Source organism: Naumovozyma castellii, chromosome 6 (assembly GCF_000237345.1).
Source record: "Naumovozyma castellii chromosome 6, complete genome".
Lineage (NCBI taxonomy): Eukaryota > Fungi > Ascomycota > Saccharomycetes > Saccharomycetales > Saccharomycetaceae > Naumovozyma > Naumovozyma castellii.
The window spans coordinates 491,207-516,128 of NC_016496.1; the positions used below are offsets into that span (position 1 = coordinate 491,207).

Sequence of the window (24,922 nt, forward strand, 5' to 3'; positions counted from 1 at the left end):
AATATGATAAACGTGTATATAGTTATTGTGATGACCTTTCTTCAATGACGTCTTCGCTTCTTTTTATTCTCTGAATATTCGTCTTCAACAAGCAATATTTTCTTCTTTATATGACCTGGTGGCTTCATCAAGGCGCTATCCCTTTTAGTGCGTGTCTTGGAAGCTTTTAATTGAATTGGTGACGGATTAGTAAGTTCCAGATCGTCATTTGAAGACGATGACAAATCAAATTCATCATTCATAATTTCAGCCTCTGGTTTCTTAACTATCGAGTGTTCTCGTGGTTTTATTTTGATTTTTTCCTCATCTTGCTTTAGTTTGCTTTTGTTATCTGCAAAATGTGGGGACGAAACTTTCTTCTTTTGTTTTTGGTCCGTCGTTTGTCGATCCTCTAAACGTTTTTCCAGGACAACCATCTTTTGGCTTTTGGCTTTTATTATATTCTGTAATTCCTCATATTTGTCTTTCAAATCTAAGTTATCGGATAATGATAATTGCCGTTCTGATATTAATTGCGTTATTTGCTTTTTCAGTGATTGGACTTCGCAAGCGTTTTCATCTTGTTCATTAGTATTTTTCTCCAATTGTTTTTTCAAACTTCTGTTGTCTTCTTCTAGCTCGAGCTCATGCGCTTTTAACTGGACGAGTTCAACATTCAGTCTTTGTAGTTGTTCATTGTTCTTCTGAAATTTATCCAATCGATTGAATTGCTCCTCTTCGTATTTGATCTTGGATTCTTCTAATTGAATAATTCGTTTCTTTAATATTGCGTTGTCTGATGTCAAGATATTTGAAATTTCAGTTTGAGATGCAATTTTATTTTCCCAATTAGACTTCTGTGTGTTCGTCAATTCTCTCAAATTCTCTAATTCTGATTTGGAATTTTCCAGGTCACAAGTTAAGGTTGCTAGTTTTGTCGTTAAATCTTTCTCAACTTTGCCTAGCTCTGATATCTGAATGTTTTTAGTGGCTAGTATTTTCTCCAATTCTTCGTATTGAGCATCCTTGGTTCCAAGAGCACTAATATTCGCTATTTTTTGTTCTTCCAATGCCGATAGTTTATTTTCTAAATGTTTGATCCTATTTTCATATTCTTCACCTTTAGTTAATGCCTCTTTATACTTAGTTATATTTTCGTCTATGTTGGTTAGTAGTTGGTGGTTGCCCTCATCCGAATCTTTTACCTTTGTTATTACTTTCGTTAATAGTTCTAAAATTTGATTGTTGTTGCTCTCATTTGAAGAGGTCCAATTTTTTTCGAAGGCATTTAGTATTTGAGACACATTTATTTTTTGTTCTAAGAATTGCTCTAATTCTTCTTCATGATGTTTGGCCATTTTACTGAATTCTTCCCCCTCATGTGTTTCAAACATATTCTTGAATTCAGTAGTTAGACTTTTTTCGTATATATTCTTGTTAGTAATAAATCACATCAAAACCCGACATGTTAAAAAGGGTGTTTTTTCTTAGAGAAATTAAATACCTTTTAGAATTCTCCTCAAGATACGCTTCAAAGTTTTGATTGGAAATTTTTTCTATCTCAGTTAATTGTTTGGTCATTTCATCTTTAAATAAAGTTCGTAAACAGTTCTCCATGGATGTTGTCTTTTCCTTCAAATCTTCTTTTTGGGATTCGAAATTTTCCTTCAATGTTTCCCTAGTCTTGGTAAATTCTTGGAGCAAAGAACAATTTTTAATTTTTTCCTCACTTAATTGTCCAGAAGTGTCATCTACTTCTCTCTTTAAGTATTCAATTTCCTTCTCCTTCTTCATCAGTTCTAGTTCAGTGTCCTTTTTTAATGATTTTAAATTAGAAATGGACCCTTTCATGTCCGAAATTGCATTTCTATAGCAGGTTATTTTCTCTTGAAATGTTTCATAAGTTTTCTTCAGTTCAGCACAATCTTGGCTATTCTTATCCCTTTCACTCAAAAGAATTTTAAGTTTTTCTTGTAAAGCTTTCAATAATTGGTGATATTTCTCGACTTTTGTATGGATTTTTCCGGAATCTACTTCAAAATTTCGAATTTGCACTTTGAGCTTTTTATTTTCCAATTGTTGGGTTTGTAATTCCTGTTTCAAAGTAGCACAGATTCGTTGCGTACTAGTGAATGCCTCTAAAAGAACGTCATTAGAGGAGTCTCCGTTGTTTGAAGGCGCACTTGGTACTTTATCCTTCTCAATTTTATCTGACTTATTTTCTACTTCATTTCCAAAAAGTGTCTTTTCCCTTCCCTTTGATGGAGTAGAAACATTTCTAACTTCAGTGATTTCAAAATCTTCCGTATCATCATTTGATTCCTTGCTTTTCTTTACGTGGGAGTCAACGCCAATTTTTCTCATTAAGGGGGTGCTGCCATCCATACTCGTAACCTTTTCACCCTCATTATAGTCATTTAAAGTAGTACCGTTTGTGCTCAAGGACGTATGGTAATCGTTCTGTTTCTTTGAGCCCTCCATAAGAATTTGATGAATCATGGAAGAATCTTCTTCTTCTTCTTCTTCAGATAGTAATATTTCTTCATTCTGAGTGTGTTGATTCGGTTCCTTCTCGGTTCTTAACTTTGAGAAAATATTTGATCTTGGTTTAAACCCCAAAGAACTATCTCTAAAGAAGTTTGACATTCTGTCTTTATAGTATATCGAATTAGCCGCCGACGATGACTCAAAAAATACAATTTGATGTATTGTAAGTTGGTCAACTCCAATAATATTTTCCAATTGAAAAAATCAGCTTGATACAAGAAGAAAGCTTTTCTTGGGTTTCTTCTATATTCTTTTAGTACTCAAGTGGTTGATATGTCCTCCTTCAACTCAATCTTGTTTATTAAATATTTCTAAGATTCGCCACCGGGCCATCATCGAAGTCTTGTCTCCAAGTATATACAAAATAGAAACAGCAACCGGTAAAGAGGGAAAGCAATAATGTAAACCGTTATGTGTTACGGTGTATTGCAGAAAGTGTAGAGGATTAACTTTCTTTATTGATCTTACCTAAGACGAAGCTCCGTGGCATTGGACCAACAATTCTACGCAACAACGCTTTTAGTGAATTGGTAATTGACGCAAACTATTCAATACGATGGTTATTCAATTATTTAAACATTTGCTCCCGTCTATGAATGCTATTGCTCAACTGATCATCTTCTTCTTATTCAAGTGATGAGAAGGTTTGCTGTTCACTTGTGGCCGCCCGTGCCCCACAGCAGAAATGCCACAATAAAACTATCAGAGCAGACTTGCTAAATATGAAACTCCTAATATTAACTGGTAAAACAACTCAGTCTGGCAAATAAAGGTCGGGATCTCAAGAATCGTGCAAATTATATCACTATGGCTGTGGACAGGTTAACTCTAGTAGGTAATCCAACCAGCTTCGCTAATAGGAATCCCAAATGGAGGCTTACAGATGTGATCCTTTTATTCACTATGATGATCCTATGCTATCCGGTCTATTACCAGGAACCCTTCCAAAGACAATTCTATCTTAATGATTTAACCATATCTCATCCATATGCAGATCCACAACGAGTCAGTGACTTTATGTTATTTGTCTATTCTCTCTTCCTTCCATTGGTAGCTATTATCATATTTGGACTGATACTCGCTGATCCAAAACATAGGGGCTTTTTAATTTACATCTCTGTATTGGGACTTTTTGTATCATGGTTTTCAACCACGTTAATTACCAATTTTATCAAGAATTGGATAGGAAGATTAAGACCTGACTTCTTAGCACGTTGTCAACCTAAGCCGGATTTGCCAACAGATGTTTTATTTACGGCTTCCGAAGTCTGTACAACAGAAAATAGGGCAATCTTAATGGACGGGTTTAGAACTACTCCATCTGGTCACTCCAGTCAAAGTTTTGCCGGTTTGGGGTATCTGTATCTATGGTTATGTGGGCAATTACTGACCGAAAATATATTGACTGGATATTGGAGGAAAGTATTTGCTCTAATGCCATTGCTAGGAGCATCTTTGATTGCATTATCAAGAACTCAAGATTATAGACACCATTTCGTTGATGTCCTGATAGGTTCTATCCTAGGATACGTGATCGCACATTTTTGCTATAGAAGAAATTTTCCAGCCATCGATGAAGAAATTCCTTTTAAACCACTTTTGGATGATTCAGATGTGACCTTGAATATACCACCAGCACCTGCTCCGCTTCCTGATGAAGAATTACATCCATTGACGGAGGGAGCTACTGCTGTGCCTGATGAAATACAGGCCAATAATTAACCCTTTTTACGTTATATATTTGTAGGTATATAGCTTTTTTAATGATTCCTTAAGTCGAAGCATTCATTTACTTTCAAGTTGTGTCTGTATTGAAGAAACACTTGCAAGCCGGGTATCGTGGTTCTCGCTTAGTGAAGCTGCGCATCCAAAATGATAACAGTTTTAAGGTCACACACATATTGATACTTGAACTTCAAAAGGAAGTATCCGATGATACCAAGGGAGTTCTTCGTAATATCCCACATCATATATTAGTGTTTGATCTATAGATACCTTTGACACTTGTTATTTTAGAACACTAACACAATTAGATTCAAATAATTGCACATTACAAAAGGACAAATATGGTTAAATGTCTTACTCTAAACGAATATTATGAAATTCAAACCAATGAACTGGAGGCAATCAGATCCATCTACATGGATGATTTTGTCGATTTTACCAAGAAAAAATCTAGCTGGGATAAACAACCTCAAATCATCTTTGAAATTTCTCTGCGATCTACAGATAACAATCCTGTGCAATCATCTTTAACTTTGCATATCGCCTTGACTCCAATGTATCCACATACTGCTCCTGAGATAACATTTGTCAATGTTGAAAATGTTATGGATACTCAATTGAAGACATTGGAGAATGATTTTAAGTCTATTCACAAGAATGCCGGAGGTCAAGAATTCATTTTTGAAATAACCTCAGTGGTTCAAGAAAAGCTAGATGAGTTTCAAAATATGGCTAACAGTCATTCTTTGGAAGATGATAGATTGATGAGGATAAAAGAGGCAAAAGAACAATTAGAACGGGAAGAAATGGAAAGACAAAAGAAAGTGGAGCAAGAGAAGATAAGTGAACAAAAGATCATTGACGAAATTGTTCAAAAGGAACTAGAAAAGAGAAAAGATGATGATGATGTTTTCTTTAACCCTGGATCACAAATGAACTTATTACCACCGTCTGATTGGGTCACCTCTGGTGAAGCGGTCGTCTTTTCGAAGACTATTAAGGCAAAATTACCTAATAACTCAATGTATAAGTTTAAAGCCGTGGTTAATCCAACTCCAATTAAATTAGATAGTGACTTATTTTACTTTTCAAAGCAATATCTGGTAAAACCATATATTTCTCCGGATTCCCCATTGGCAGATGCCCTAATGTCCTCGGAAATGATGGAAAATTTCTATTATTTATTGACAGAAATTGAATTAGATAATTCCTATTTCAATACTAGCAACGGTAAGAAAGAAATTTCTAATCTAGAGAAAACATTGGAATCTTTATTAAAAGTGAAACAAGATAATGTCAATCATTTATACGCGTATACGGTGGAACGAATGGGTAGAAATAATGCCACTTTTGTATGGAAAATTAAACTTTTAACCGAATACTCTGCATCGTATCCAATGAGTGATGTACTTCAGTCCGTCGGATATGTGAATTTAGCAACAGCCCGTATATGGATGATCCGTCTTTTAGAGGGATTGGAAGCGCTACATAAGGTGGGAATATTTCACAAATGTATTGGTTCAGAAAGCATTTCATTGGCCAAGGATTCTGATTTTGGAACTACAGTCCCTAAGTTAATGTATCCAAGTTTTGGGTATGACATACTGCATATGCTTTCAAGATATCCAAATAAGCATGGGATCAAAGTAGAGGTTCCTGAATGCGCATGGCCACCCCCAGAATTTAGTAAACCAAATAATAACAGACCAAATCTAATGACTGACATTTGGCAACTTGGTGTTTTGTTTGTTCAAATGATTAGTGGACCTGATACGCGTACGAATTTTTCTTCTGTCCAAGAATTTTTAACTTCTACCAATATGGATGAGAGCTTATATGATTTTCTATCGAAAATGCTTGATGATGATCCTAAAAGGCGTCTTGGTACCCTGGAGTTGTTGCCAATGAAATTTTTAAGAACAAATATTGATCTTAATATCAATAAATTTATGGTTTTCCAAGAAGAGCAAACAAGATATGCTTCTGATTTCGAAGAAATCGCTGTTTTAGGTAAAGGGGCATTCGGTCAGGTGGTTAAAGCACGTAATACTTTGGATAGTCGTTACTATGCCATTAAGAAAATTAGACATACAGAAGAAAAGCTGTCGACTATTTTAAGTGAAGTGATGCTTCTAGCCAGCTTGAACCATCAATATGTGGTTCGTTATTACGCAGCATGGTTGGAAGAAGATGCCATAAGCAATACTACCATGGTATCAAGCGACGAGGAAACTGATTCTGATAAGACAGATCAATCCGGAACGGAGTCGGAGTCGGAGTCAGAATCTGAGTCTTTCAATCAATCACACATCTTCAGAAGCCAGAACATAGATGATATCGAAAATAGTAATTGGGATTTTATTTCGAATTCTGGCTATCCAGATATTGTCTTCGCAAATAGTTCAACGGAACAACTCACGACTGATATAACCACAAGTGATGAAGATGAAATAGAAGCTTCTTCAGATGAATCAGATGGAGAATCAAAGGACAAAACGAAAAGTGAAAAAATATCAAGACCTACTAAGGTTAAGAAGAAGAGTACTCTATTCATTCAAATGGAATACTGTGAGAACAGAACACTATATGATTTAATTCATACAGAAAATCTAAGTAACCAGAGAGACGAATATTGGCGTCTATTTAGACAGATTCTTGAAGCACTAAGCTATATCCATTCGCAAGGTATTATTCATAGAGATTTGAAGCCTATGAATATTTTCATAGATGAGTCCAGGAATGTTAAGATTGGTGACTTCGGTCTGGCTAAAAATGTGCATCGGTCGCTAGATATATTAAAATTAGATTCCCAAAGTGTGGTCGGTAGCACTGAAAATCTGACATCGGCTATTGGTACAGCATTATATGTTGCCACGGAGGTTTTGAATGGGAAAGGTAACTATAATGAAAAAATTGATATGTATTCACTTGGAATAATTTTCTTCGAGATGATTTATCCATTTGGAACAGGTATGGAACGGGTAAATAGTTTGAAAGACTTAAGATTAGCATCGATAAAATTCCCTACAGATTTCGATGAAAACAAGCAACGTGTGGAGAAAAAAATTATAAAATTATTACTTGATCATGACCCCACAAAAAGACCAGGTGCTAGAACATTGTTGAACAGTGGCTGGCTACCTGTTAAGCATCAAGATGAGGCTATTAAAGAAGCATTGAAAAGTTTGGCTGATCCTTCATCTCCTTGGCAACAGCAAGTTAGGGAAAATCTTTTTAACCAACCTTATAGTCTAACTAATGATATCCTATACGATAATGCTCCTTCTACTTCAACTCGCTTTGCCCAAATTTTGAGATCCCAGATGATGGAAGAGGTAGTTAAGATTTTCAGAAAACATGGTGGTATTGAAAATAACTCACCACCACGAATTTTCCCAAAGGCACCAATATATACTACCCAAAGTGTCTATGAAATTTTGGATCGAGGTGGAACAGTGTTGCAACTTCAATATGACTTGACATACCCAATGGCCAGGTATTTATCCAAGAATCCAAATTGTGTTGCAAAGCAATTTCGTCTTCAGTATGTGTATCGTCCACCTGAAAAGTCTACTTCAAGCTTAGAACCAAGGAAATTTGGAGAAATTGATTTTGATATCATATCAGGTTCATCATCAGACTCCCAATTTTACGATGCTGAGAGTCTGAAAATCATTGATGAAATTTTAACTAGCTTCCCTGTTTTTGAAAAGACCAATACCTTGTTTGTCATGAATCATGCTGATATTCTTGAGAGTGTATTTAATTTTACCAATATTGATAAAGCTCAAAGGCCGCTAATATCAAGGATGTTATCTCAGGTAGGTTATGCAAAAACGTTTAAAGAGATTAAAAATGAACTAAAAGCTCAATTTAATATTTCTTCAACTTCCCTTAATGATCTTGAATTATTCGACTTTAGGTTAGATTTTGAAACGGCCAGGAGAAGATTACATAAGATAATGGTAGATAGTCCCTATCTTCGAAATATTGATGCCTCCCTATCGTATATCTCTAAAGTTCTGAACTTTTTGAAACCTTTGGAGGTTACAAGAAATTTGGTTATATCACCACTAGGTAACTATAATTTTGCCTTTTACAAGGGAGGAATAATGTTTCAAGCAGTTTATGACGATGGATCCACAGGGAGTTTGATAGCCGCTGGTGGAAGATACGATAATTTGATCCCATATTTTTCAAGACCGTCAGCTAAGAAAGGAACAAGCACAAATAGAGCCGTTGGTTTCAACCTGGCTTGGGAAACTATATTTAGTGTGGGACAAAGCTATTTCAAGCTAGCCACAAATAATCGAGTCAAGAAAAGAAGTAAATTCTTAAAAGATGGCGGCCTAGAATGGAAACCAAGTAGATGCGATGTCTTAATTTCAAGTTTTTCAAACTCACTTTTAGATACAATTGGTGTTAGTATACTGAATCGTCTCTGGAAAGGTGGTATTAAAGCTGATTTTTTAAGGAATTGTTATACAGTTGATGATGTCGTATCTGGTGCTCAGCACGATGGTGTTGATTGGATCATTATCATTAAACAACAAACATACACCATGTCCAGTCATAAAAGGAAATATAAACCACTAAAGATTAAAAGATTGAGTAGTAACGTGGATATAGATCTTGACATTGATGATTTTATGATCCTGTATCAACAAGAATCAGGTAACCATGATTTGATTAATGATTCACTAACACTAGGAGATAAGCATGAAGAGAATAAGCCTTGGGACGATAAAAGTAGTGCAAGTGGTAGTCAGGACGGTGATAATGAAGAGGGAGTTGTGGGAACGACGAATCAAAAGGTTACTTATATTCCAAACATGGCTACAAGAGCGAAGAAGGCAAGTAAGAGAGAAAAATGGGTATATGAGGATGCTGCCCGTAATGCATCAAATGTCATTATTAATAACTTAGCATCAGCTCCTGTATTTACGGTTGATGCACTTCGAGATGAAACGCTGGAGATAATATCTATTACGTCTTTAGCTCAGAAAGAGGAATGGCTGAGAAAAGTTTTCGGATCTGGTAACAATTCCACACCCAGGAGTTTTGCAACCAACATTTATAACAATTTATCTAAGGAGGCTTCAAAAGGCACAAGGTGGGCTATTCTACATTGCCATAAGACAGGAAAAAGCAGTGTAATTGATTTACAAAGGTAAATAACTGATTGAGTTGAATTCAAGATTGCATTTCCTTACTTTTCAAAGTAGTTAGTTATTATTTTATGGTAGGTCAATATATACTTAAATTAAACTACGCATATGAGATTGAGATTCTTTTATTTGTCCTTAATTGGCTAATTTACTTAAAAGGTCTTGAATATTAGACGTAATTCCAGCATTTTCTTCAACTTGATAAGTGTTTTGATGGCCAACATTGTCAGTAATTGTCCCCTCTGTTTCTTCTGTTTTAGTAGCGTCTTCGTTATTTTTATCCTGGTCAGATATATCTGACCTTCGTTTCTTTGACTCTTCCTCTTCTAATCCTGGAGACATACTATCCATGCTTCTCCTTTTTAAAGATTTTAATTTGCTATTACTGCCTATGGAGTCACTATCGTCACAACTCGAATCGATATCGTCGTCATCGTCATCATCTTCTTCTTTTTCATAGGTTGGTAAAAGATCGTCATCTGCACTGGCCTGATTGATTTTCTCTGGATTTTTAGAAAGTAGTGAAAATTCGACCTCAGTTAATATCGTTCTATCTTCTTCTAGAAATTTTTTCTGTTGCTCCACTATATTTTGGAGCTTATGTATCATATCCTCTCTCAAATGTATAGTAGTTAAGATGCTATCAGTTACCATGTTTCCAATTTTGGAAACAGTATTATAATTCTCTAAGTATACGGCACTAGTAGGATTCAATTCTTGGATGGCATTGTCAAATCTATTTTTTGATACACCTATATGACGCTTATTTTTGTCTAATTTAATATAATCTTTCATCAAGTCTTTAAATATTGGTGGTATAGTTTCAGGCAGTGACGTAGCATTATCATCTAATTTTTTTTGAATGTTGGTTAGAACTTCTGGAGCAAAAATATGTCTTTCTCTCCAAATATCACATACTCTCTTTACTTTCTTTTTCAAATCACCTGGAAGTTCACTATAGATACCTCCGATAACAGAGCTCATTACGGACCCAAAAGAGTCTTGGAATTGTCCAATCTGTTGGCTCTTAGCTTGTTGAACAACATGATTTGCCAGGTATAAGCCCAGTAGTTTCCTTCTTGTATTTGTACTAGATTTTAACATATAATTCTTCCAACACTCGGCCACTTGAGCCGATTCTCTATACTGTGACATTAACCATTTGGCAGCACTTGCAATTGACTCTTGTGTATCCTCCAGAGAAGATAACTTTCCAATGAACTGATCTGATGAGAATGACATTGCTTGTTAGTCTTTCTATTAAAGAGTTTGGTGTCAGTCTGTCTTTACCTCTTTTTCAGAAAATCACCGTTTCTTTCAATTTGGAACGAGCATACCGAGGGCGAATAATCATTATCAAAATACCGAGGTAAGAGTAATGCAAAATTTAACAATCTCATACTATGACAATAGCAAACATTCTCACTTGAAGTTAAGGGCAAATTTAGGTAGCCTACCAGGTGACATGATATTTGTCTTGAAAACTGAATTTTCCATACAGGAGGGAGGGGGCTAAATATCTTAACATTCACTAAAAAAAAGCTGATTCACTCTTAGTGAACAGCTATATCAAAATACGGGCTAAAATAATTTGTCAAAACAAATAATTGAAACATTAAGTTATAAGTACTGGGGTTTTTTAGGGAAAAGCATTAAAATTTCGGTCAATTGTCAGGAATCTTCCTCAAGGAATTCTTCTCTATGTATTACGTAATTTTTTATCAGACTTTCAAAACTAATATTTCCCTGAATTCTGGCCACGTTTCACAATTTGTTCAAAGAATATAACTCTTGTAGGTTTGAAAATTACACTTAGATTGTTAGGACAGAAATTCAACTCCAAATTTTATATTTATTTTTTCTTTGAGTTTTGTAATAATTTAATAAAAAGCTATTAGTGTTAACTTAATCGAATATACAAAGAAGAAAATAAACAATATTTTTTACCTCTAAAATCTATAAAGAAATAGTTTAATCATGAACCAATTGTGTGTAAAATTAATATATTGAAAAAGAAATTTGTTGAATTCACTTTGTTAACCTTAAATTGAAAAAACACTTCAATGTTTTCAGCTTCAGTCAGAGAAAAGAACAAGCAATTCAAACACCAGTGACCACTAACTTTATAAAGACAACTATACCACTAACAAGATCCTTTCTAAAAAAACTTGAGCTTTTGAAGTCAAGTCCTAGTTGTATAAATTGGTAGCCCAATTGCTCAAGTTTTATTTTTTTTATTGAAACTTTCTTCTATTGAATTACCGGGCCTGCGAAAAGTTAATTAAATTCAGTTTTCTTACTATTTCTGACATATGAAGAGACAAAAAAAAATTTATACGAAATATTCAAGAATTTATCTCCTGCCCTTAGAAGGGCTGGGTTTCTAGTAATGCTCTCTTGTTACTGATAATTGTGTAAATATAAATATGCCTTATGTAGCAGCTAGTATTTGAAACACCTCCAAGGATTATTGACTGTCCGTCTGGGTCCTTTTTCTATACTCAGTGAAGGAAAAAGTTTTCACATTCGTGAGTCATCAGTTTTGGATATATCTAACTAATGCTAGACCTAATACAAAGGACCGTCCTATATTTAACATCCTTATTTCTGCCTAAAACACCTCAATATGAAATGAGGCCAAGAAAGAAACATTTTACTAGAACATATCAAATATTGTTAAAGTCAGGAATAAGCCGCGGATTTAAGCACGTAATTGTGACAGTTCAAAAAATGCTTACATAAGATTCTAATTTTAGGGTTCTTTTGTCAACCATCTAGATTGTAAGTGGGTACGTTAACTTAAAGGAAGTCTATAGAATGAACTTGGCCAGGAATCCCGATATGTCCCTCGAAGCATTCCAGTGTAGTGTTTAAGGTACCCGAAGATCGTTCGTATTATTAGTGGCATCTCTGTCGAATCTCTGCATCTCGATCTTTCACATCGTTACGTAAAAACTTGCATCATGGCAAATAACGTTACAAGATTCCACAGATACCTCACCTGTGGCTTAGGACAACATGTCTCGGTACTAACTTTACTGGTCTCCGAACACCGGAACGTGCGAGTTGATGGGCTGAAGGTAATGGTTCTTTAAGGCAATTATAACTACGTACTTACAAACGATCTCCATGAAGTTAAGCGCATCAATTTCAACCTGTTCCTACGTAAACTGGTTTCCTGGAGATTTCAGAGCTAAGCAGATGCCGTACGACAGAAGTAGAAGGTCTAAGCATCTTGGGGGAAAGTACTAATTTTGCAACGTCTATTTCTCGCTGCAGGAATTAATTATGTTTCCTAGCTTCAGTATCAAAACGATAAAGATTGAATAGAACCATCCCTTTTAACGCTTATCCTAATAAAGTGTTTGAGTGACTAGGTTGCACCAAAAAATTAAAAAATAAGATTAGTCAGATAGTGATAAATCTCGATCTTGTGTCTTGGAACCCAAGAAACGTATCATTCCCAATTCTGCCTTTGCAGAAAAATAAGCAATGATACTTTTCTACGTACTATTTTTGGCTTTTAGTTTTATTTAACCCAAGCAAAGGAACTAATCTGTTCGTAGTTCAACGGCAAGAGTGCGTGTGCGTGGGGGATCTGGCTGGCAAACCCTGCTGACACACTCACAGCTACGGTTGAACTCCTGCAAACCAAGGGATTGCATAAGATGTGACCTAGGCACCTAGGATCGTTTTTTCAGCTCTTCATCTTGCTTTCTGCAGTCATTAACGTGTTAATATCTTGGCCCTGATTGGAGGGTTTTAGAATTTCTCATCTCGAGCAACTCCGTCCAGTGAAAACACCGCAGCATCCCCTATCAACCTGCATTCTGAAAATTCTATCTCCATGGGAATGAAAACTTTAAACACTTCGAACAATCGTCACAAACGCACGCAGTTAGGGGAAAAGTAGACTAAAATAAAACTGTACCGCACAAATTCTTCAGCTGCTCAACCCTTAACGAAACGTTAGATATGCGCAACTAACCAAGGTCACCCACACTCGCACACATCTTCCTTACAAACTCTCTTCTTCATGCGTTAATAAGCATTCGGGACCGGCCAAACTTAGGCCTTTCGAACATCCTACCGTTCTTATATAAAACTGTTAGATGCTTACTTTCTTTTATTCATATTTGTTCCTGTCTTTTCCTGGTTAAACTCCGTAAAGCACCCCTAGACAGATCAAGAATACTAATCAAGTGCTATAAGAAAGAAAAAAAATTACTATGCTTTTATTTAGTAAAGCGAAAGCAAATATCTTGCTACTGATATGCTTTATATCATGGTTTATGGCAGGCATTCGTGCTCAATCAACTTCTCAAGGTTGTCTTATTCCAAAAAATGGTTTTGGAACAAATGGTTTTTCCGCTATCATATATTCCTACAATTCCGGATCTGTATCTAACAATAATTTTAAAACATTCCTTTCAACGAAAAGCCAGTATGCTTCTGGATCCGTTTTAGGAACGGCCTCAAACCTTAACAATGTGAACTTCAATGCCGTTCCCAGTATTTTTTCTTTAAATTATGGTAAAATTTATGGTGTTAACATCGTATTGACTTCTTTTGTGGTGGAAGCAACTGCTTTCTTTATTCCAACAACAAGCGGTGTATATACATTCAAACTGACGGGATTGGATGATTATGCAGCTATCCTTTTCAGTAATACAACTGCCATCCAATGTTGTCCCAATGCTATTTACAACCCATCTTTCACCAACAACGTTGCCGTTTATGGAACTTACAGTACTTCAAATGTGGCCAGTGCATCATATACATTACAGAAAGGTGTTGCCTATCCGATACTTATTACCTATGTGAATACAGATGGGAATGCCGTGTTGAATGCATCCTTTGTTGATCCACTTGGTGCCTCCCATACTGATTGGACAGGTTATTTAGCTCAAGCTACTGATGTATATAAACAATGTCCAGCATATCCAATTCAAACAACGACAACAACTGCCTTGTACACAGGTGCCAAGACTTCAACTCTCACTTCATCGGTCTATATCACGGGGTCTGATGGTTTACCAACTGTGACTAAAGTCGTTATAGTGGAGACTCCTTCATTTTCTTTACCACCACCATTTACAACTACTTTCGTTAGTGGGACAGCCACATTGTCTGGGGTAGTATCCTTTAATCCAACTGTAAGTGGTACCGACACAGTTACTGCGACTAAAACGTCTACTATGTATCCCCCATTTACCACTCCGGCTGCTTATCTTACTACTGTTACTAATAGCCGGGGTTCAAGGTATTCAGAGTGGGTGGCGTATTATTCAACACAATCAAACGGCATTCCCTTTACAGCAACTTCAATATCAAGTATACCTCCACCTTCACCAACGGTAAGTGGTTGTGCCAACCCAACGGATCTTCCTTCTACTTTTAAGGACACATTTAAAATCAACCTATACACCTACACTGATTCAAATTATGGCTCAGGTTACAATTTTCAACAGTTCCTTCAATATGACTATAGTTCACAAGCATTGTACGGTACTACATCCGGTTATGGTAATATTAATTTCCAGGCATATCCAGGTATCACCCTTTACGGTTCCTTGTATGGTATATATACCTACATACCCTCTTTTGCAGCAGAGTATACTTCGTTCTTTGTTCCTCAATCTACTGGTACCTATACTTTCCAATTTACTGGTACTGACGACTATGCTGCGTTATTTATAGATAACACTATAAGCTATCAATGTTGTTCCGGTGATCAAGTTTATCAACCATCAGTCGATAATTTGGCCCTATACCAAGCATATTCAAGCGCTTCGCAATCTATAAATGTGAAAATTGTTTTACAAAAGGGTGTTGCCTATCCAATCAAGATTACATTCCTGAATAGGTCTCAGCAAGCCAATTTAAATGTTGCATTTATTGATCCATCAGGTACTTCTCATTCAGATTGGACCGGTTATCTTGCTAGTGCAGACACTTTGAGACAGTACTGTGCAAAGCATATAACAACCACAACGACTGGTAGATGGACAGGACATAGCACTGTTACTCCCACAACTGTAACTACTTCAGTTACTGGAAGCAATGGATATCCAAGTATTAGTGTCATTATCGTTGTTAATACTCCTTCTCCCTATTCGTTGCCAACACCCTTTGTTTCCACATTTGTCACCAAAGGCTCTACCGTATCTGAATTAATTTCCTTTTACTCTACCGTGGCGGATAATTGGCCTGCGACAGGCACTGTGATCTCCACTATTCCACCGTTTTCATTGCCTTCTCCCTACTTAACTACCGTGACGACCGGTGGATCAACTTTCTCTGAGGTGATTGCTTTCTATTCGACGTTGTCAAGTGGGAAAATGGTCACTGGTGCATCTACAGCAACTATTCCACCACCTTTCACCTTCCCCAGTTTGGCTTCAGTACACACTACGGTTCAGCCCCTTCTGCCATCCAGTGGTTGTGTTCGACCACCTAACCCTCCAACAAACAGCGGATTTGATGTTAGACTATTCCCTTTTGGTGACATGCTTGGCTCTGACTATGACTATAAATCATTTTTAACATTGGAATACCTTCAATTGCCATTATATGGGAAAACATCGGGGATTACCTCGGTTAAATATTACCGAACAACTTTTTTTGGTATTCCAACGTGGGTCAATTTGTACGGCATTACTATTTTGACGACATCCTTTGTTGCAGAATTCAAGGCATACTTCATCCCACAAACCTCTGGTGCATACACTTTCCAAGTAATCAACAGTGATGATTATGTTGCTTTTTTCTTCAATGATAAGAGCGTGTATAATTGTTGTCCAGGTCAATCGAATTATGCCCCATCAGCTACCACCATGGCAATATTTCAATCATTTTCTGCTCTTGGTGCAGGAACTTCTAGTGTCACATTTCTTCTACAGAAGGGGCAAGCTTACCCAATTCAAATTACTTATCTGAATCGTCTGGGAACAGCAGGTTACAATGTAAATTTTATTGATCCTGCTGGTGTTACTCATGATGATTGGAATGGCTATTTGGCTAATTCTGATGCCTTAGCAAAGAGTTGTCCAAACACGCTTACTACAGTAACGTATACCGTTCCATATACTGGTACAAAGACTATGACAGTCACCGCACTCACAACGGTGATTCCTGGTCTAAGTCTTGCTGAAGTTGTTATTTTAGTTGAGACTCCTGGCGGAACTTCGTCTTCTTGGTCTTCATGGAGTTTTGTTCCACCATCTGTGTCATTGCTACCAAGTTCTTCATATTTACCGACATCTACCAGAATGACGCCAACGATTTCACCTTCAAGTACACTACTAATTACTAAACTTTCATCCAGTAAGTTCAACACTGTGTCATCTTCTAGACAGATTAGCACCTTGTCACCTTCGAATACGACCAACACTAAACCGTTTTCTAGCATGGTGACCACATTACCATCTTCTAGTCCAATGAACCCATCATCTTCAACTTACATGCTCAACTCGAATTCCTTTGCCACGATCTACCCAGTCGCCTCGTCCAGCTCAGACGCTGTTCTTCCACCTTACACCACTGTTATGGTGTCTGGCACTTCTTCTGAAACTGCGGTTGTGTCATTCTACACCTCGACCGACTCTTCTGGTAAGCCAACTACTGTTGCCACGACCTACCCAGTCGCCTCGTCCAGCTCAGACGCTGTTCTTCCACCTTACACCACTGTTTTGGTGTCTGGGACTTCTTCTGAGACCAATATTGTGTCATTCTACACCTCGACCGACTCCTCTGGTAAGCCAACTACTGTTGCCACGACCTACCCAGTCGCCTCGTCCAGCTCAGACGCTGTTCTTCCACCTTACACCACTGTTATGGTGTCTGGCACTTCTTCTGAAACTGCGGTTGTGTCATTCTACACCTCGACCGACTCCTCTGGTAAGCCAACTACTGTTGCCACGACCTACCCAGTCGCCTCGTCCAGCTCCGGTATGATGACGCAAAGTGTGGGTTCGGCTATTACAGGCAATTATGATGGTAAAACGTCTAGTCTAGGAGAATATTTGACGGTGAGGTCTGGAAGTTCTCATGTAGTAATCTCTGATTTGAGTAATGGAGGTAATGCAGCCTCTGAACAAACATCGATAGTATCGAATGTAGGTGCTATTTCACGAACGCAATTCTCCACTTCAACGCCGTTGTCATCTGGGTATTGGAATAATACACATGTCAAGATAGTCACGAAGACAATATATAATCCACTTGTAATTAGTAGGTCAGCTTTCGTTTACAGGGCATGGACAGGATTTTCGAATGTTACTTTTAGTTCCACAGTCAGAACGCTCTATGGAACACTTGAGACCTCTTCCAGTGTTTCAATCGAAGCAACTAAAGAACAATAGTTGGTTTTATTATATATTCTATATTACTGTACATTAAATTTTTGAATTTTTTTTTATATTAATTGTACTTGTGATTTTTAATTGTAAGACCATGCTTGTTATTAAGTTTTTTAAAATGACCTGAGAGATTGCAGTAGAATTTGAAGAATATTTTACTGAGAGCACAATGTTTTTGATAAGTTAATTGACTTTATACTTTCAACAATTGGCCACTAGGCAGTTTGATTTATTTAATTAAAAGAAAATGTTAGAAAAAAATTGTTATATATTATGAAGGATATTTTTTGGCGATGCTCTTTTTCCTTTATTCCTAAAATAGTTTGTAGAGGGAGCAGAAAACAGTTTATATAGCATGATTCGTGACATATTATTAGCGCTACTTTACAACAGAGGTATGTTTGCATCTGTATGCAATTTTTAAGAACTAAAGGAGAGAAAGATCGAAAGTAGAAATAGAGTAATAGATAATTCATATCCAGCCCTCAAGGTGAGTTTTTTTAATACTGCAAATCTTCTGCCTCCAAACTACATAATTTTAAAAGATTTGAGGAATATTTTGAAAGGATAGAGTATTTGCAAGGAGGAAAAAAGCTAGTTAGATAAAACCATTTGCGATGACTTAGAGAATTAAAGTGCAAATCAATATTAAACCGCTGTTTATGAACCAAACTGCTCCGAGGACTCCACCCTTGTGATAATTTAGAAAAAAAAGTAGACAACGTATGGGCCTTGTTTCAAGAGTATTAGTAGAAAGTTGAAATCATGGATGAACATCTTTCCAAGCTCCATTACAACTACTTTGTGATGACATTTTGCGCGCAATCATGTACATTGATCATCAAAATTTGATCGCACTCATTGCTATTTTTACAGATTATTAGAAAGTCTTTGTGGGCATTGAAAATATATTTCTTCTATCATACGTCTTTTAATCTCGAACTTTTGAAGATTTTCATAAAATGGGCCATGTCTCAAAGATATGTAAGAACAACGTCACCTTTCCAGAAAAGGAAGTTACATAAGGTGGGGGTTATCTATACACCAACAATATGAGTAATTCAACTTGCCAATTCTGATTATTAGCAATCTGGATCGTCCTACATACGTGCCTCTATTACGTAAGGGCCATAATTGGCCATTCTTTTTTACCTTCAGCTATGAGAATGACAAAGAAACTGGCGCAGCACAATTTTAGTCGAGGATTTGCTGTGATCTTTTCAGAACGCGTCCTCGATGAAAAACGAGCTGGTAAAACTACTACTTCCTCGAAAAACAAAACATTCCTACAAGCAAAAAGCCGCTATCGAAGTTACGTGTGAATCCATTGCTTAGCCACTTGTTCAAAAATGGCCCACGATCTACATGAAGACTCTCATCGTGAAACTCTAGAGCGTTTTTTTCCTCGTCATCGATCGTTTTTCCAACGTTCATGTTGTGCGGTGCCTTAATATCACTTCAACGCTTAACTCCCGAAATCCGGTAAAGGGTACCCTTTTCCTCTACTTTCTGGACCCCTTCGCTAGAGAATGAAAAGATCGGTTTAAAGGGTGTACAAAGTTTGCTTCTGCCTGCAGGAGAAGGTTGCAGAACTGCAGCTTACGAGGATTCCGATATGTCCCCAGCAGGGTCATGATCGAGTACTTCCCTCAGGCACCCAGGACTTGCATCTTTCTCTCATCAGCTTTCTACTCGACTTGGCGTTGATTGGGGGATTCCACTTTTCATGGCGAAAAGTATATCCTTCACTCAGAAACCCTCGCAAGATCCGTGCGTCTATTTCGCGTTTTTCAAAATTGCACATCAGAGGAATACCGCTCGGGAACTCTGCATCCAAGGCAATAACGTTATGGTCACAAATACCCGTACAAATTTACCGTTTTTTCAACATTGACGCAAGCTCCAAGTTGTAATTTTCGAAGGCAAACACAATTACATATGATCTCCGCGTAATTGGACCCTACAACTTCGATGAGCTCCCAAAACTAGTAATGAACATTGATTTACACAAAAAGTTATGATCGAAAATGTGATATTCATTATTAATCTCTCCATTGGGAATATATCTATATAAACAGACTTTCCAGCTCTGTCCCCCCAGTTTTTTCCCCATGTTTTTTGTCGCTAATTAAATCATTACAGGACTATTACGAATTTTAGACTATTGATAAGTGACTGAAAAAACTATTATCATGTTAGCTTTATTCAATAGAGTCAAGCTGAATACTTTGCTCATAACATGCTTAATATCATGTTTGAGTTTTCGTGTTCAAGCTCAATCTACAACTGGCGTGTGTTCCGCCGTCTCAGATAACGTGGGAACTAACGTTGGTTTTAACGCCACCATATATACATACACTTTCGGATCCGTCTCTGGGAATAACTATCAGACGTTCCTTTCCACAAAGAGCCAATATAGTTCGGGACTCGTGCTAGCTTCCAAAACTGGCCTCACTAATGTGAATTTTAATGTTGTTCCCAGTATATTTTCTCTCAATTACGGTCAAATCTATGGTACTAATATTCTATTAACTTCATTTGTCGTTGAGGCAAGCGCATTCTTTATCCCACCTACTACAGGTGTCTACACCTTTAAGTTAACTGGGTCCGATGATTATGCTGCCATTTTGTTCAGTAATACCACCTCTTTCCAATGTTGTGGTTCAAGTTATGACGCTACTTTCTCCACCAACGTGGCTGCCTATGGGAGTTATTCTGGTGCTGGTGTGGCAAGTGCATCATTTACCTTACAGGCTGGTGTTGCATATCCAATTACCATTACATACTTGAATACTGCGGGGACTGCTGTATTGAATGCGGCCTTTGTTGATCCTTCCGGTACGACTCACACAGATTGGTCTGGTTATCTTGCTGGCGCCAATACTTTACAACAAGCTTGTGCAAACCATGTCACTACAACTACAAAAGGTTTATGGACCGGGCACACAACTTTGACTTCAACAAGATCTACTTTAGTTACAGGTGCTAACGGATATCCAACGCTTAGTGTTATCATTATCATCGATGCTCCATCTCCATACTCATTACCATCTCCCTATGTCTCCACTTTTGTCAACGGAGGTTCAACAGTATCTGAATTGATTTCATTTTATTCCACAAAAATTAGTGATTGGCCTGCAACGGCTACCGTAGTATCCACTATTCCCCCATTCTCATTACCATCTCCGTATCTAACTATGGTCACTAAGGATGGGTCAACTATCTCAGAGATTATTGAATATTACTCAACAATGTCAAATGGGATGTTGGTCACTGGTACTGACACAGCTGTCATCCCACCACCTTTCTCATTCCCAAGTATTACTTCTGTGGCAACCACAGTCCAACCTATTTTACCAACTGCTGGATGTGTTCCACCACCTACTCCTCCAACGACTGATGGGTTTGATGTTAGATTATTTGCTTATGCAGATTTCTTCTTTGGTCTCTTTGAGGATTTCCAATACTTTTTAACCGCTGAGTATGTGGAATATCCATTGTATGGTACTACCTCAGGTATTACCACAGTGAGTTACTCTCATTCAACCTTCTTGGGTATTCCAACATGGGTCAGATTATATGGTGTTACCATTTTGATTACTGATTTCGTTGCAGAATTTAAAGCTTATTNNTCATCCCACCAGTGTCTGGTTCTTATACTTTCCAAGCTACTGATAGTGATGATTACCTTGCCCTTTTTGTTCAGTGACACACATGTGTATAATTGTTGTCCTGGTAAGGCCAATTATGCTCCATACGCTGATACATTAGGTTTCTTCCAATCATATTCCCTTTTTGGTGCTGGCACTGATAGTGTTACTTATTTGTTACAAAAGGGACAAGCATATCCAATCCAAATCAATTATTTGAATCGTTTAGGTACTGCTAATTATGATGTTTCGTTTATTGATCCTGATGGAGTAACACATACTGATTTCACTGGTTACTTGGCTAATGAAGCTGCCCTTGCCGCAAGCTGTCCACAACAACTTACAACCGTCACATACACGGTTCCATACGGTGGGTCACAAACTATTACACAAACTGTGCTAACAACAGAATTGACTGGTCCTAATGGTAAGGGAACTGCAGAGATTGTTGTCCTGGTCGAGACCCCAGCCGGAAGTTCCTCATGGTCATCGTGGTCATTTGTTCCACCTACTTATTCACAAACTTCAAGTTCTTCTTATATCGAACCTTCCTCGAGTTTGATCATAACTATACCTTCTTCTACTGCTGCCGTTACAAGTTCCTCTTCACAAAAGAGTTCCGAGTCAAGTGTCCCAACACCAACCTCGTCTTCTACTGAAAATATTGTGATTGTGACAACCACTGTTTACAATGTACACACTGTTAGTACAACAAGTTACATATACACGCCATGGAAAGGTTCAACTACTACCTTTTACAGTACTACTGTTAAGACAATGTACGGAACTGCTTAGGCTCTCTTCTGTGGTATATATATATATTCAGTGTTTTGATTTAAAAATATTTTTTTATACTTATAATAATGGACTAAAAAATAATTTGTTATTCTATATTGTCGCCTTTGTGTATTATCTTAAATAGTTAAACGCCTCGAATGGACATAATCAATCAGGCCAAGATCTTTCTTAGCGTTACGTGATCACAATGTAAATTAAGGTTCTCGGTGCTAGAAAGGAGAATTGGAAAATACAAAATCCCCGACGCAACTTTTGCAGTGAATAAAACGTCATTGTACTAAAGGGCCTCTCTGGATCTCTTTTAGCCAGTTAGAAGAACGACAAAACAGCATCAATGTCCTCTTCAACAGCAACTATGGACGGAGCCGCCGCTATCATTGTTCCTGGGACTGTTCCTCTTTGGGCCATGTTTTTAAATTGGAAGGACAACACGCTAGACCCTTTCTTAAACTCTTTTGTGCTGAAAACAACGGACATTCCATCTGTAATGGCATGTACCAGACATTTCATTACTGACTACTACTATACTCATTCATGGTACGATATCTTGAAAGACTACCTTTTATTTTGCTTCATATACGGGATTGTCAATAAATTATGGTTTAACATTAAAGTATACGGAGTTTTCGGTTTCATTAGAAGATCTTATAATATTGCCTCTAAAATATTATTTAAGAAGTTATTATCGTCACCGCTGTTGAAGAAGAAAGTGGATGAACAGGTTCAAATTGCAATTGATGGTATCGAAACAGGTCTAATTAAGGATGACTCAAGTCTAATGCATTTCGCTGCATTACCAAAGGTTGGTCTTGCACAAGAACAAGTTATTGAACAATTGGAAAAATTGAATGAAGTATTACCCCATACTGAATGGGAAGAAGGTAGAGTATCTGGTGCAGTGTATCATGGTGGTTCAGATTTGATTCATTTACAAAGTGTCGCATTCGAAAAATATTGTGTAGCTAATCAGTTACATCCAGATGTTTTCCCTGCAGTACGTAAGATGGAAGCCGAAGTTGTTTCAATGGTTTTAAATATGTTCAATGCACCTTCAGATACTGGATGTGGTACTACCACTTCAGGTGGTACCGAATCTTTGCTATTAGCATGTTTGAGTGCCAAAATGTATGGATATCATCATAAGGGAATTACAAACCCAGAAATGATTATTCCTGTTACAGCACATGCAGGTTTTGATAAGGCTGCTTATTATTTTGGAATTAAGTTACATCATGTTGATCTAGATCCTAAAACTTTCAAGGTTGATTTGAAAAAAGTCAAGAAATTTATAAATAAAAATACTGTTTTATTAGCAGGATCTGTCCCAAACTTCCCACATGGTATTGATGATGACATTGTGGGGTTGGGTAAATTAGCTGAAAAGTACTCCATTCCTCTACATGTTGATTGTTGTCTCGGGTCCTTCATTGTGGCATTCATGGAAAAGGCTGGATTTAATAAGGATGGAACTTTACCCCTTTTCGATTTTAGAGTACCAGGTGTGACATCAATTTCATGTGACACGCATAAATATGGATTTGCTCCAAAGGGATCTTCTGTGTTAATGTACCGTAATGCAGATTTGCGAATGCATCAATATTATGTTAATCCAGATTGGACAGGCGGATTATATGGCTCTTCAACTTTAGCGGGCTCAAGACCTGGTGCATTAGTAGTTGGGTGTTGGTCTACGATGGTTAATATGGGTGAAGCTGGGTATATCCAATCATGCACAGATATTATCCATGCAACAAGAAAATTAAAGAAGTATATTTCTACAAATCTTCCTGAACTGGAAATAATCGGTGACCCCAAATTTTCAGTAATTTCTTTCAAATCCAACAAGATTGATATTTATGAGTTATCAGATAGGTTAGCTAAGGGCGGATGGCATTTAAATGCTTTACAAAACCCTCCTGCCTTGCACTTGGCCGTCACTAGATTAACAATTCCATCTATCGATTCACTCTGTGAAATACTAGACAAGGAAGTAACATCAATGAAGAATGCTCCTGGTGCTAAACCATCTTCTGATAGTACCAGTGCATTGTACGGTATTGCTGGGAGTGTCAAGACTACCGGTGTTGCGGATAGATTGATTGTCGGGTTCCTTGATACTTTGTATAAGCTAAAACCTGGAGAGTAAGAGGTTATTAGCACAACCGAACAATAATAATAGATACATAAATACATATATACGAAATAACGAAATACTGACTTGATTTGATCATATGATTTCGAGTTTTGCACCCGGACATTATATAGGGGAATGGTGAATAACGGCTCGCTCTAACCATCGATCCCTTCTTTTCCCTTTCTTTTGGCAACAACAATGAACAGCTTTATATAAATATAGATCTATCAAGTTATGCTCTGGAAAATCTATATATAAACGCTATTATTCCTCTGAAGTGACGATTCTTTATCCAGACTAACAACTACAATAAGTAAGGATACCAAACGATACTGCTACAATCAAGCTGAGATATCGTGCAAACACCCCTAGATCTCTCCTTATTTGTTACAGTCTACTACTTACCGAAACAAGATCCTCTTTAGTATTAATATTTCAAATACAACATATACCCGTTGTTGTAAGAACACACCTTTTACCCAGAGAACTCCAAGGAACCATTTCCTTTCCACACTCATTTCAAAGGGGACTTTCTGCTAACTAAGTGAAAACTCCACCTTC

At 37.2% G+C, this 24,922-nt stretch overlaps 7 protein-coding genes across 7 annotated transcripts; 5 read left to right on the plus strand and 2 right to left on the minus strand.

Annotated features, from left to right (window-relative positions):
* Window positions 1–41: 41 nt before the first annotated feature.
* Window positions 42–2,625, minus strand: ZIP1 (Zip1p; the record flags this gene model as incomplete). Its single annotated transcript, XM_003677041.1, has 2 exons — window positions 42–1,395; window positions 1,484–2,625. The coding sequence occupies 2 exons, from the start codon at window positions 2,623–2,625 to the stop codon at window positions 42–44; spliced, it is 2,496 nt and encodes an 831-aa protein (XP_003677089.1).
* Window positions 2,626–3,333: 708 nt separating this feature from the next.
* On the plus strand, window positions 3,334–4,248 carry DPP1 (bifunctional diacylglycerol diphosphate phosphatase/phosphatidate phosphatase; the record flags this gene model as incomplete). Its single annotated transcript, XM_003677042.1, has 1 exon — window positions 3,334–4,248. The coding sequence occupies one exon, from the start codon at window positions 3,334–3,336 to the stop codon at window positions 4,246–4,248; it is 915 nt and encodes a 304-aa protein (XP_003677090.1).
* Window positions 4,249–4,592: 344 nt separating this feature from the next.
* Window positions 4,593–9,425, plus strand: GCN2 (serine/threonine-protein kinase GCN2; the record flags this gene model as incomplete). The annotated part of the gene is made up of 1 exon (XM_003677043.1): window positions 4,593–9,425. The coding sequence occupies one exon, from the start codon at window positions 4,593–4,595 to the stop codon at window positions 9,423–9,425; it is 4,833 nt and encodes a 1,610-aa protein (XP_003677091.1).
* A 129-nt stretch (window positions 9,426–9,554) lies between these two features.
* On the minus strand, window positions 9,555–10,661 carry RTT103 (Rtt103p; the record flags this gene model as incomplete). The annotated part of the gene is made up of 1 exon (XM_003677044.1): window positions 9,555–10,661. The coding sequence occupies one exon, from the start codon at window positions 10,659–10,661 to the stop codon at window positions 9,555–9,557; it is 1,107 nt and encodes a 368-aa protein (XP_003677092.1).
* Window positions 10,662–13,648: 2,987 nt separating this feature from the next.
* On the plus strand, window positions 13,649–17,782 carry NCAS0F02540 (uncharacterized protein; the record flags this gene model as incomplete). Its single annotated transcript, XM_003677045.1, has 1 exon — window positions 13,649–17,782. The coding sequence occupies one exon, from the start codon at window positions 13,649–13,651 to the stop codon at window positions 17,780–17,782; it is 4,134 nt and encodes a 1,377-aa protein (XP_003677093.1).
* A 2,189-nt stretch (window positions 17,783–19,971) lies between these two features.
* Window positions 19,972–22,224, plus strand: NCAS0F02550 (uncharacterized protein; the record flags this gene model as incomplete). Its single annotated transcript, XM_003677046.1, has 1 exon — window positions 19,972–22,224. One exon carries the CDS (start codon window positions 19,972–19,974, stop codon window positions 22,222–22,224), a length of 2,253 nt encoding a protein of 750 aa, XP_003677094.1.
* A 337-nt stretch (window positions 22,225–22,561) lies between these two features.
* DPL1 (sphinganine-1-phosphate aldolase DPL1) lies at window positions 22,562–24,373 on the plus strand (the record flags this gene model as incomplete). Its single annotated transcript, XM_003677047.1, has 1 exon — window positions 22,562–24,373. One exon carries the CDS (start codon window positions 22,562–22,564, stop codon window positions 24,371–24,373), a length of 1,812 nt encoding a protein of 603 aa, XP_003677095.1.
* Between the last annotated feature and the right edge of the window lie 549 nt (window positions 24,374–24,922).